At 36.1% G+C, this 13,764-nt stretch overlaps 1 protein-coding gene across 14 annotated transcripts in view; it reads left to right on the forward strand.

Moving 5' to 3' along the window:
• Positions 1–238: 238 nt before the first annotated feature.
• Positions 239–13,764, forward strand: part of CCDC91 (coiled-coil domain containing 91) — a 350,689-nt gene continuing 337,163 nt past the window's right edge. For 4 of the 14 annotated variants that reach the window (XM_078449963.2, XM_078449966.2, XM_060658042.3 and 1 more), the window contains exons 1-2: positions 254–351; positions 2,087–2,155. Coding sequence is in view for 3 of the 14 variants with exons in the window: in XM_060658042.3 (XP_060514025.2) it covers positions 2,149–2,155 (7 nt within the window). In the remaining 11 variants the exon portion in view is untranslated. Of the gene's footprint in view, positions 352–593; positions 898–2,086; positions 2,156–13,764 lie in introns of those variants that run through there. The other 10 variants (XM_081796137.1, XM_078449962.2, XM_060658044.3 and 7 more) reach the window with 6 other exon arrangements.

Below are 13,764 nucleotides of genomic sequence, written 5' to 3' on the forward strand. Positions count from 1 at the left end.
GCGTCAACCCCTTTCAGAAGGCAACCCTCCATGGACTACTCAAGCCATTAGAGGCGTGGCTCTGAAGATGGGGCCCTCAGCTCGGGTCACGTGACGCGCGTGTTGGCGTTGAGTGACAAGCGCAGCTCTGGGCGGGCCTTGGAGGAAATCAACTTCCGGGGGCAGAGGTGCTTGAAGCCGGGTGGTGCGTGGGCTATCCCAACTTGTGTGGCTGGGGTCGCGTTCCCCCACGACGGGTTTGGGGTCGTGCCCCGGGTGTGCGCTTGCGGGGCCGTCTGCTGGGGTGGCTCACCTGGCAGTTTGGGTGAGCGGCGCGGAGGCGGCGGCGGCGGGAGCCAGAGCGGGGAGCAGGTAAATGGAAGCTCGCCTTCCGGGCCTGGGTCTGGGGGGCCGGGGCCGCGTGAGACGGGGGCGCGCCCGAGGCGGCTTGGGCGCGGGCGGGGAACGCGGCCCGGCTTCCGCCTCTCGCTAGCTCCGGCCTCTCCCCTCCGAGGTGGCCGGGACCGGGAGTTGGAGGTGTGACCTGCTTCGGGCTGGAACGGATCCCTGCTGCCTCGGCCCTGAGTGCCAACCGGTACTTGCTCTGCCGGCAGGTTTCAGCCCTTGTACATTCCAGAATCCAGTATTTCCGAACGTCTACAGACAAGTGCACGTGATTATTGTGTCACCGAAGCTCCCACCGAACAGAGACTTAGATCCTTGCCAAGTTTTCACCGATGGCGCCTGATTTATGTTTCCCCCTCTGCTTCGTTGTGTACACCGGTGTAAAAGCTTTATAACACCTGTCAGCCACATTACCTTATAGATACTCTGGGCCACATGTTGCCATACAAGGGGCATTTTGAGGTTACGGCAGGAGCCAGTAACTTTCCAAGTGGTGAGGCATCCATCATCCCTGTAAGTGCGCCCCCTTTCCCCACAATAAAGATGTTTCTTCCGTCTGCCCAAGTTGTATACTGTGGTGGAAAGCTTTGGACATGAAATCTATTTCTGGCTTCACTTTAAGGAGTGGTAACCCTATTAAAAGTAGAGCTGGATGTTTTTTTGGTAGGATGGTGTTGCTGCTACTTTTACTTGCTTCCATGATGCGAGTTGGGGCAGAGCCTGATTTCCTGGAGGGTGAAATCCTGGCCACAGCTTTAGGTGACTCAGCGTCCCCTTAAGAATTCCGACTCTTTTACTTCCCTTCCCTTCTGAACTGTGAAGATATTGATACCACCATCCTCTCCAAATATTTATCCGGGCGGTAGTTGGTGATGGCTTTTGGGAGTAGTTTGAATGCTGCCTGGTGGAGTGATTGGGTTGGGCTAACATTTCACCGTACAATTTAAGACAAAATACCCAGAATATTTAGTTGGGTGGGACCACAGGGAGTGACAATAGATTCACTTTGTTCTCTGACATCAGAGAGTTCTACACTTCTAATCATCCCATTTGCCCTGTGCTACAATTTCTGTTGCAATGAAGGAATTGGCTGTACTTACTGTACCTGTTAGGTAAATGGAGCAAGGGGGAATGCCAGGGAGAGCGCACCTGTGTGGTGCTGGCTAGCCAGTAAATTGTGTGGTCGCCAATTGCCCTGGTTACAAAGTTGGCTGGCTAGGGTTGTTCTGTGTGCTTGGAAATCTTATTATGAATTGGTTTCCTAGCAACAGTATAAGCCAAATGGAATAAACATAAAACAAAGTGATGAAAGTTAAAATTTACCTCTTTTATTACATGGGAAAATGTATCTTCTTATTGGATCAATCAGCTCAAAACTTTTTAGAGCTTTTGTAATCATTTTAATACACCAGAAAAAAGAAACTGCAGAGTCATCAGAGAGGGACAGCACTTACTTATTTTTTTAGTGACAGGACAGCACTTTATTATTATTATTATTATTATTATTAGTGACAGTAAAGAAAGAAAAAGAAAGAAAGAAAGAACGATGGTTACTAATGAGCTGATCTGAAGGTTAAATGGATAAATAGGAATTTGCCAAGTAAGAGGCACCCCTAGCTTGTACATACATGACTTATAAAGTATATAGGATTGTTACAAATAAAGAAAGCTATTTGAAAGTTTATTGTATTTCTCTTAATAGAAGTTGGGGTGGCAGTGCATTGGGCTGGATGAGACCATTTCCATTAGTAAATTGCAAGTGAAATGTTAGGTAAGTTGTTTCTGAATTCTGGCTCATAATCACAATGTTCCTTTATCAACCTGTTGCTTGTGACCTTTGGTCTTGTTAGCTAATCAAATTTTGTTATTTTCTGTTCAAACAGTGCTTAATAAAAAAGGCAACTCTTTTTAGATTAATTCTTTGTATCAGTATCTGTTCTTATTGATAAATCTTGATGGTAAATTGATTTTTTTTGTTTGCAATATTTCTAAGGATTTTTTGGTTTCCTCACTGTCCTACCCCCACCCCCAAACCCAGTGAACTGGAGGTAGCTCATTTAATTTGATGTGTAATTTTCAAAAGGGCATGTCCTGTGTCCTTTGAAATTTAGGTTTATTGAGGTATAATTTACAATTAAAATCATCATTAGGTCGAAAGTTATATGTGGATCTTTGACAGTGAGAGGGTTGGTGCCTCTAACCCTTGAGTTGTTCAAGGGTCAGCTGTATTTCATTTTCTTGTCTGATTGCACTGGCCAGAACCTCCAGTATGATGTTGAATAGGACAAGTATGAGTAGGCATCCTTGCCTTGTTTTTTTATCTTAGTAGGTAAGGCATGTAGTCTTTCACCATTAAATAGTTAGCTCTAGGTTTTTTGTAAACAGTTTTCATCAGATAGGGGAAGTTTTGTTAGCCTCTAGTTTGCTATTTTAGCATGGATGAATATTGTATTTTTTTTCATTGTGGAAATCATAGTAGATTATAGTAGAAAATTGGGAAATAAAGAATCCTATGAAGAAAAAAACGCTAACCCATTTCTTTAACATGAAATAAGTTCTGCAAACATTTTGCTGGTTTTTCTTTTGGTCTTTTTCTTCTGAAAACATTTAAAAACAAAATTGTAAATATTGTTTTATATTTTTCTCTTTTCAGTAGCATTACATTGTAAGTGCTCACTACATCATGAATTTTTTGAGAACTTGATTTGTAAGTTCTTGATTTATCGTTAAGCTTTCCCCATTAGAATTAACATTAAACATTTTTGTGCATAACTCTGGTAAGATTTTTTTTAAAGTTTATTTTTTGAGAAAGCACCTGTGTTTATGAGAGTGGGGGAGGGGTTAGATAGAGAGAGAGAGTGAATCCCAAGCAAGCTCTGCCCTGTCAGTGCAGAACCTTACTCCTGGCTCGAACCTGTGAGATAAGGACCAGAGCCAAAATCAAGGGTTGGCTTAACTGACTTAACTGGCTGAGCCACCCAGACACCTCTCTTCAGATTCTTAATATACACTGCCTCTTTGTTTTATTTGATATTCTTAGAATTTGTCCTCTGGGTTATTTATCATAATAAATTTTGGAGCAAAATGTGGTAGTCAACATATTGACTTTCTGGGCATCACTTTAAGATAGAATCCTAGAAGTTTAGAAACTCAGAGTACCTTATATTTTATCTAGTTCAAACCATTTCTTTTATAGGTTTAGAGTCTAAAATGATTGAACAGCTTTTCTGCATACGTTGTTTTTTTGCTGCCAATAATCTAGATAGAATTCTGGATGCGTTTAGTGTAGTGTGAAATACTTTTCATGTTCTTTTGATAAGAATTATGGAAATCTTTGAGCCTAGCATTATATAGTTGCATATGCAGAGTTTCTAAAAACTCCTTGTCTGTTGTTTTCTTGAATTCCACCCAGTACCTTTCGAGGTAGGTAGTATTTTTCCCACTTCATAGCCAGAGAAATTGAGTCTCATACAAGTGAGCAAATTTATCCAAGGTTGCATTAATAGTAAGTCGTAGAGCAGGGGTTTGATAACAAGTCTTCCTGAATTTTCTTTTATTCATATGCTATACTACCAATACTGAGTTCTTGTAATTGTTTTGTGTATCTTGTGTTTATTCTGAATCTGTTTTAATTTTGATGCTTAGAATAAACTCATTAAGCAAATTAATAACTCAACAGAGATGGTATCAGTCACTTGTAAAATGTTTATCCAAATTTATGTCTTTGTATATTTTTAAATTTTAAATTAGTTAGACATTCTTTACCTGTACCCTCTTTTTTTTTACTTTTACAAAGAGTGTTAGCTATAGGACGTATAATCCTACTTAAAGAATTAGGGATATATTTAATATTACTAGCAAAGGATATAATTTTTAAAATTTTGAAATGGGAAGCATTTTTTAAAATTACAGGTTTAATAGATGAAGAGCAGAGTTAATGTTATTCACTTTAAAATGCAGCATGTAATAATTCTATCGAAGTGGTTTTCCTTAGAAGGGTATGTCCATTTTGGTATTTACATAACTCAGCCCAACACATTGTTGTCATATAGAGTAACTATATGAGCTAAGTAACCACTGTTTTGTAAAGCATGAAGTCACTTTTTCCTGCTATTTGGGGAAGACTGACTTTTTTCCCCCTTTGCCAGCCTTGTTATCATTGACCATGTGCATCTCCTACCAAAAGAAGGCCTAGCTAATGCAGAGGCCAGCCAAATTGCCTTTTATGTTGTGTCCAACCTTGTGGTAAGATTTGCACGATCTGCACGATCATTTCAAGATACTTTACTTTTGTATTATGAGAATTCAGAACTTCTACCATTGTGGTAAGGATAGTGTTGCAGTATTATGTAAGATCCATTAATCTGTGGATGTGCTTCACTGATAGGGACTCACATGAATATTACTAGAAAAGTACATGGGTAAGGGCACCTGGGTGGCTCAGGTGACTGACTTTGGCTCAGGTCATGATCTCGTGTTCAGTGAGTTCCAGCCCCACAACGGGCTCTGTGCTGACAGCTCAGAGCCTGGAGCCTGCTTCGGATTCTGTCTCCCTCGCTCTCTGCCCCTCCTCTGCTCGCACTCTGTCTCTCTCTCAAAAATAAATAAAAACATTAAAAAAAAAACTACATGTCTACATGTGTAGACATCATTAAAGATAGTTGGTAAAAGTGAGAGTATCATTATTTTAATTATGGATTTAATAAAGACAACTTAACATGAGGTTATACCTTTCATTCCAACAGTTTGCCCACATTGGACATGAAAAATTGAAAATAAGCCTATGAAACCTGAATGGCATTAAATGGGCCACCCATTTGAATCACAGGACAAATTGAAATGAAGATTTATTTTCTATTCTGCTGAATGGGAAAACAGTGTTTATTAACTGTTGATGGTTTTCACGAGGCATTTAGATATTTTAAGTTACTTATTTTGTCTGTTATGCAGAAGAGGTATATTTTATTAATTTCTTTTTAGGACTAGTTTCTGCTTAAAGGGAATGGTGTAAAATATCTCCTGCTTATTTAGTATATGTGATTTTTTTCCACAGTCATATTAGTTAAGGATACTTGTATAGTACCTTTTGTTGCAAGAACCTTTCGTAGGAGACTTTATTTTCATTGGTGTACTGAGTTTTATTTTCTATAGTTCCAAATTTAGGTGTTACTGATCTTGCTTCTCTTGTTATAAATAGGAGAGGTAAGAAATGCCACAGGGTTATTCTCAGTGTCGCAGTCATGCACATACAAAGTGATTTCCATATGGTTGATGAGAAGTCCTCTGAGCACTTAGAATCTAGTCGGATTGCAAAATGTTTTATGGTGTGATTCCTACAAAGTACTCAGGAGTAGAAAATCTTATGAACAAGTGAGGCAGCATATACATGAAATTTTTAGATGATTTTTCTTTCACATAGCAGGACCATGGATATTATCATCATAGTTACTTTCATCTGAGCAAAATAATTTAGCAGATTGTTTAGGTGGTAAATGGGGAATTATAAGGTGGATCTGATTCTTTAACCAGCATATACTTTTTTCCCCCACTTAAAGTATTCCAGAAGGTATCTATTGATGAACTGTGCGTGTGTGTGTGTGTGTGTGTGTGTGTGTGTGTACGTGTGTGTGTGTGTGTACTTTGGGAAGTATACTTTGGGAAGTAAACTTAGGGTAGTTTTTGGTCATTATTTCTTGCAGTATTCTTTTTGCCCCTTTGTCTCTTCTGGAACTGCCATAGTTTTTATGTTGGCATGCTTGATGGTTTCCTACAGGTGTCTGAGGATCTGTTCACTTTTCATTTCTTTTTCTTTCTATTCCTCAGATTGATTAGTCTCAATTGAGAAGCCCAAACATTGGCCCCTGGGTAGGTTTGTCTATTACCTATTGAATGTATTGAGTGTATGTATTGGTGTATAACACACAATGTTAATCATGGAAAAGAAACAGAGGCATTTAGAAGGATAAAGAGTGATCAAGGAAGAAATCAAGACAAAAGCTTTAGCATTATTAACAGAAAGTTGGGAGCTAGAAAGGAGGAGTTATTGATAGGCTGAGAGAATAATGAGTGGTTTGGGATACTAGAAATTTCAATAGGGGTGAATAACAGGTTTGGTAGGAATGATAGGGTAGTACAAATAGAAGTATACAAAGTTGTAGTAAGAAAATGAATTTTACAGGTTAAGATCCTGGAATTGAAGCAGTTATGTCAATATCACAGGTATCATAGGGACTACCTGTGTTTATGGACCAATTACTGCAATGATATATTGTAATATATGTAATGGCAGTAATAGTAACCACTATTTTTAAGTATTGGTAATGTAGCAAGTACTGCCCCTGGACACTTTCAAACATTTTTTAAAACACTTCTTTTTGATTATTTTTTTATTGAGGTGAAACTTACATAACATAAAAGTAATCATTTTAAAGTGTATAATTAGTGGCATTTAGTACATTCACAATTTTGTGGAACTGTATCTGGTTCCAAAATATTTTCATCACCCCAGAAGGGAACCCAGCACCCATTAAGCAGTCATTCCTATTTTCTCTTTTCCCCAGCCCCTAGCAAACACAATCTGCTTTCTCTATGGATTCACCTGTGTTTTGGATATTTCATATAAATGAAATCATATAATGTGTAGCCTTTTGTGTCTGATTTCATCCACTTAGCATAATGTTTTTGTGGTTCATCTATGTTTTATTACTATTCCATTTCTTTTTATGCCTGAATAATTTGTTGTATATATCATATATAGCACTTAGCACACTTTGTTTATCCATTCATCTGTTTATGGACATTTGGATTTCCCCACCTTTTTGCTATTGTGTTGATTCACTATTGTGAATAGTGCTGCAATGAACACTTGTATACCAGTATTTGTTTGGGTACTTGCATTCAATTTTGTTGGGCGTATATGTAAGAGTGAAATTGCTGCATAATGTGGTAATTCTGCATTTATCATTTTGAGGAATTGCTAAGCTATTTTCCCACGTGGCTGTATATATTGTATTCCTACCAGCAATGTATGAGGATTCCAATTCTCCACATCTTCGTCAACACTTGGTATTTTCCTTTTTTCTCTTTGGTTATGGCCATCTCAGTGGGTGTGAACTGCTACCTCATTGTGGTTTTAGTTTGTATTTCCCTAATGATAATATTGAGCAGTTTAAAGTGTCTTTTGGTTATTTTTGTATCTTAAAGAAGTGTTTATTAACTTCTTTTGCTTATTTTGAAATTGGGTTGTTTGTCTTTTTGTTGTCGAGTTTTAAGAGTTCCTTTTAAAATTTTTTTATATATATTGGAGAGCACATGCGAGTGGGGAAGGGGGCAGAGAGAGAGAGAGAATTTTAAACGAGCTCCATGCTCAGCTCAGCACAGAGCCTTATGTAGGGCTCCATCCCACAATGCTGGGATCATGACCTGAACCTTAGTTGGACACTCAACTGACTGAGCCACCCAGGTGCTCCTGAGAGTTCTTTATGTATTCTGGGTACTAGACCCTTACTAGATATATGATTTGCAAATGTTTTCTCCCATTCTGTAGATTGCCTTTTCCCTTTCTTGATAATGTTCTTTGATACAAAAAACTTTTAAATTTTGATTAAATTCAATTTAGTAAGTTTTTCTTTTGTTGCCTGTGCTTCTGGTGTCATACCTAAGAATCCATTGCCAAATGAAGGTCATGAAGATTTGCCCCTATGTTTTCTTCTATGAGTTTTGTAGTTTTAGCTGTTTTATTTTGGTCATTGATCTATTTTGAGTTAACATTTGTTAATTGTGTGAGATAGGAGGTCTATGAAATTTTTTAATTAAATATTTCAAACCTTTAGGGTAATAATACTGTATATATTTTTGTATCCACTTATATGGTGCTTGCAGATTCTGGGGACTGTTTTAAAGATTTTACAAATAATTAACTCATTTAATTAATATCCAAGTGTACTCACCACTCATTTTTTCTCATATTGACATTGCCTTTTGCTTCATATTTTTAAAAAGGAATAATTACTATTGCTATAATTTACACCCTTGAACCCATCCTCTTCTCTCCTTGTCCAAAGTGTAGCACTATTCTGAAGTTGTAGTTTATAATTTCTTACATGCCTTTTTAACTTCACTGTGGTTGTGTATCCATAAGAAGTACGTGTGATGTCTTTTTAAAAAAATTCATGAAAATGGTGTCATATTTTGTGTATTTTGCTGCCACCTCCTTTGTTTATTCAACAATACATTTTGAAATTTATCTATGTTGATACATATAACACTAGTTTATTCATGTTCATTGATTTATCGTGTTGTATGACTTTTACTAATTATTAATCAATTTCCTCTCTCTAAATGGACTTCTAGGTTATTACTTTTTTTTTCTTTTTGCTATTTTAAACAACCTGGCAATGAATTTTTTTCTTCACCTTCTCTGATGCACATGAATTTTTCTAGGTTCTGTCATAGAATTTGCTGGTTCTTACTATAAGAACATCTTCAAGTTAAGTATTACTAGATTATTCTCCCAAGTCATTGTTCCAATTTTTACTTTTTTTTTTTTTCAACGTTTTTTTTTTTTTTTTTTTTTTTTTTTAATTTATTTTTGGGACAGAGAGAGACAGAGCATGAACGGGGGAGGGGCAGAGAGAGAGGGAGACACAGAATCGGAAACAGGCTCCAGGCTCCGAGCCATCGGCCCAGAGCCTGACGCGGGGCTCGAACTCACGGACCGCGAGATCGTGACCTGGCTGAAGTCGGAGGCTTAACCGACTGCGCCACCCAGGCGCCCCAACTCTTAATATTAATATCTGAGAGTACGGCTCTCCATCCTTGCCAATACTTGGTATAATTACTTTTGCATTTTTTGCTAATCTGGTAGATATAAATGTCATTGTCAGTAACATATCTTTGTCCCTGATTACTAGTGAGATTGACCATTTTTCCACATATTTTATTTCTGTCCCTGATTACTAGTGAGATTGACCATTTTCCACATACTTATTAGTCACATGGATAATTCTGTGAATTGTCTATTCATATATTTGTCATTTTAGTGGGAGTTTAGAAGAGAATGGTGGTAAACATGGATGTTCAGTACTCCATATTTAACTGGAAATGCCTCCTACTCATTCTGGCTTTGGATGCAAGTACTCAAGGCTTCTGCCTGTGAGAAAACCTTAATTGACCTTCCAGAGAAGTTCAGATTCCTTTCTTCCCTCAATCTTTGCAACACTATGTGGTTGCATGTATTTTTAAGCTTATTTCTCTCTCTTTGCCAGACTTGACGGCAAGGGCCAATTTTGCTTACCATTATATCTTTAGCACCTTACAGGTGCCTTGAACATCATAGGTGTTAGTATTTGTTGAGTTAATGAACAAAGGGAAAATAAATGATGAATGAGGGAGCTGATATACATAAGACATTCTGAAGGAGCCAAGGCATCCAAGGAGATGAAAGCATGGGGATGGGCATGAGATTTCAACACTTTTAAACTTTTATTGTAGTTTACATTATATATTGATATTTTCTTTACTAATCTAAGTGGCTGTATTGATCATTATATTCTTCAGTAGAGCATGATTGGTTTTTATTAAATAATTGTTGGATGAATGAAAATCAGATCTTAACTGACTTATAGGTTTTAGAAATGGATGCTCCACACTTCAGATTGTTGATAGTATACTATTCTGTTTATGAAGTTACTTAGTTACCCCAATATATTATTGGTGTATATGATTTTACTTGTGTCTTTGAATCTCAGGCATGTCTCTTGTAAACAGTACCTGATTGGATCATATTTTTTATCCATTCTTCCAATTTTTGCCTTCTAATTAGAGTTTTTATTAACCCTTGTGCATTTAATATAGTTACTGGTAAGATAGGACTTATGCTTGTCATTTTACTATTCGTTTTCTGTATGTCTTAATGGGTTATTTATTTTTTTGGTTCCTTAATTCCTGTATTACTATTGCTTTCTTTTTTGTTAAATAGATATTTTCTAATGTGCCGTTTTAATTCCTTTGTTTCTTTTACTATGTATTTTTTTGAGTTATTTTCTTAGCAGTAGCCTTGGGGATTATAAACAATATGTTAATTTATAATAGTCTGTTTGGTGTCTGTTTGGATTAATACCAGCTTAATCTATAATATAGTTCTATTTCTTCCCCTTCTTTTTGCTACTGTTGCACAACTTACTTCTTTCTACACTGTATGCCTGTCAACTCAGATTTGTAGTATTTGCTTTGTGCAGTTGTCTTTTAAATCAGATATGAGAAAAAAAAGAATTACGAACAAATATACCTTTGTACTGTTTTTTATATTTACCTATGTAGTTATCTTTACTGGTGTTCTTTATTTCTTTATGTAGGTTCAAGTATTGTCTATTATCCTTTCATTTCAGCCTTTAGGACTCCCTTTAGTATTTCTCATAGATAAGAACTGCTGGTGATGAGTTCTCTCTGTTTTTATTCATTTGGGTATGTCTTAATTTCTTCATTTTTGAATATTAGTTTTGCTGAATATAGAATTCTTGGTTGGCAGTCTTTTTCTTTCAGCACTTTGAATGTGTCATCCTACTGCCATCAGGCCTTCATGGTTGCTTATAAGAAATCAGGTTAAAAATCTTTTCTTGGATTCCTTGTATGTGATGAGTTGCTTCTCTCTTGCTACTTCCAAGATTCTCTTTGTCTTTGGCATTTGAAAGTTTGGTTATGATATATTGAAGTGTGGATCTCTTCACATTTATCCTAATTGGAATTGTTGAACTTCTTGGATGTGTAAAGTAATTTTTTCATCAAATTTGTAGACTTCCATAGCCTGATTTCTTCAAATATTCTTTCTGCCTGTGGCCCACCCCCCCTTTTTTTTCTCTCCTTTCTTTCTGGTGCTCTCATTATGCATATGCATATGTTGGTATGCCTGCTGGTTTTCCACAGATCTTTGATGCTCTGTTCATTTTCTTCATTTTTTTTTTTCTTTCTGTTCTTCAGACTGGATGATCTCAAATGATCTATCTTCAGGTTCAGTAATTCTTCTGTCAGCTCAAACATGCTGTTGAGATCTTTCGGTAAATTTTTCATTTCAGTTGGTGTACTTTTTAACTACAGATTTTTTTTTGTTGTTGTTTCATTTCTGTGATTACTGTCTTTTCATTAATATTCTCCATTTTGTGAGACATTGTTGTCATAATATCCTTTAGTTATTTAGGCATGGTTTTCTTTGGTAATTTGAGACTATATCAACGAACACATATAAAGTAGTTGATATTGATATCTTTGTCTAGTAAGTACAATGTCTGGGTTTCCTCAGGAGTAATTTCTATTGACTGCCCTTTCCCTCCCATATATGAGCTATACTTTTTTTGTTTCTTTGCATATCTCATACTTTCTGTTGAAAACTAGATATTAAAAATTATAGATATATAGTGTATGTAATTACATATTATATATTAGATGATCCATAAGTGTATTGTATGTTAAAAATGTATAATATATATGACATGGAAATTTTGGATATCAGATTCTCCTTACAGGGTTTGTTATTTTTGCTGTTTGTTGTTGGTATTATTGCTGTTTGCCTGTTTAATGACTTGGAGAACTCTGTAAATTCTGTATTCTTTGTCTTGTGTGGTCTCTGAGCATTATTATCTGTTATATTATGCTATTTCATCTTTTATAATTGGGTATTAAATAGAGGAAACAGGGCTTGTGCATTATAATTAAAAAGGTCATTGAATTGTCAAAACAATTATGCTGGAAGGGGAAAGTAAAGAAGCGTTTATTGAATACTTACTATGTGCAGTGCTGTAACATATTACTTGGAGAAATTGGATTTTCTGGTTAATAAGATTTCCTAGTAAAGAAAGCCCACCAGAAGCCAAGTATTTTTTGCTTTGGTGAGAATCTCTTATACTTTAACTTGTGGATTTGAATGCCTTAGTAATCCAAGGTAACTGAATTCTTTTCTTCCCTGTCCTGTCCCCAAGCATTGAGCTGACTGGCTTAGCATCTTACAGTACCTGAGAGTCATCATTGGGAATATTATTTCCAGTGCTATAGAAGAGATTGGGATGATTGTTATCTTCAATTGATATGAACATGGGGTTAAAATGTAGTTGTATTATATCTTTGGGTTCTTAGAAAGTAAACATATGTGAGTTTTTGTATTTTACTTAATTTGCATCACCTTTGAATTTGAAGAAGACATAAATGGTTTGCCACTATTTGTAAATGTTACTAGAGATGCTTTTTTATATTTACATTAGTCTGTCCTGAGGTGCATTTATTTTTTTTGCAGTGAAGCATACGGACGTTTCTTTGAGAAGTAATGCCATATTTCACCAATCAGAATTCCCAAAACAAGTAATTTCAAGTTGTCATACTCGTCATGAATTTAAGGATATGAAGGACCTGCTTAATATTACTAAGTTTTTCACAGGAGAGTGTCAGGTTAGGTATTTCCAAGGTGTATCTCCCTTTTTTCTTTTATTTCTCTTACTATGTTTGAATCCTGTGTAATTTTGGGCCAGGTATTTATTTACTTAGTTATTACCAGACAGATATCCCATGCTTGGGTGCTGTATATTGCTGCCAGAGGCAGCAACATAAAGTTGTTGAAGGTGATAAAATGTGTTTCTAGAAGTATAGTTAATTCTTCTGTGGTATCTAGTTAATGTAAAATACAAAACACCAACCAAAGACATTTGTACACAGTTAAGGAAGTATATGTTATTAAATGAACTTAGTAAATAAAAATAGTGTCAGTGCCATCACCCAATAGCTAGCATTTTTTGGACTTGATTATATATTTACTCATAGAGGAATAGCATGAGTTGACATTTCTGTAGGATTCTGACAATATGGCATATAAAAAATGTTGGTAGTGCCTAGATTGCCTTATGGGAAAGCCTTGGATTTTTAGTTAAAATGGTGAAGAGAGAAAGTCCTTCAAATATTGCTCATAAGGGGTCAGGTTTGTTAGGGATATAGCCAATTGTAAAGGGAAGGAGAACTTTAAGTGTGTTTCAGACATGAGTATTGGTTTTTTTTTTTCATTAACACACATATTTTATTATGTTTTTCTGGAGGAATTAGAGTGTGTAAGCATTAAAAGTCTTTCATAGATAAATTTTTACTCAGTTACTTAGTAAGTTTGGTAGTGAAAAAATTACAGGTAATTCATACTAAAGTTAGGATCAGATTTTAAAAAAATTATCTTGATGATGATACTGGTACTTTAAATTGGAGAAGAAATTAAAATTAGTGGTTAGAACAAGTTTTATATCATCATGGAAAAAAGTGAGCAAATGAGTCCTTTATGTGTTTCCCTCGATAAACAAGTCTATTTCAGTTAAAGGGCTTAATTAGCAGACCTCTGATAAATACATAAACAAG

Source organism: Panthera onca, chromosome B4, assembly GCF_046562875.1.
Source record: "Panthera onca isolate mPanOnc1 chromosome B4, mPanOnc1 haplotype 2, whole genome shotgun sequence".
Lineage (NCBI taxonomy): Eukaryota > Metazoa > Chordata > Mammalia > Carnivora > Felidae > Panthera > Panthera onca.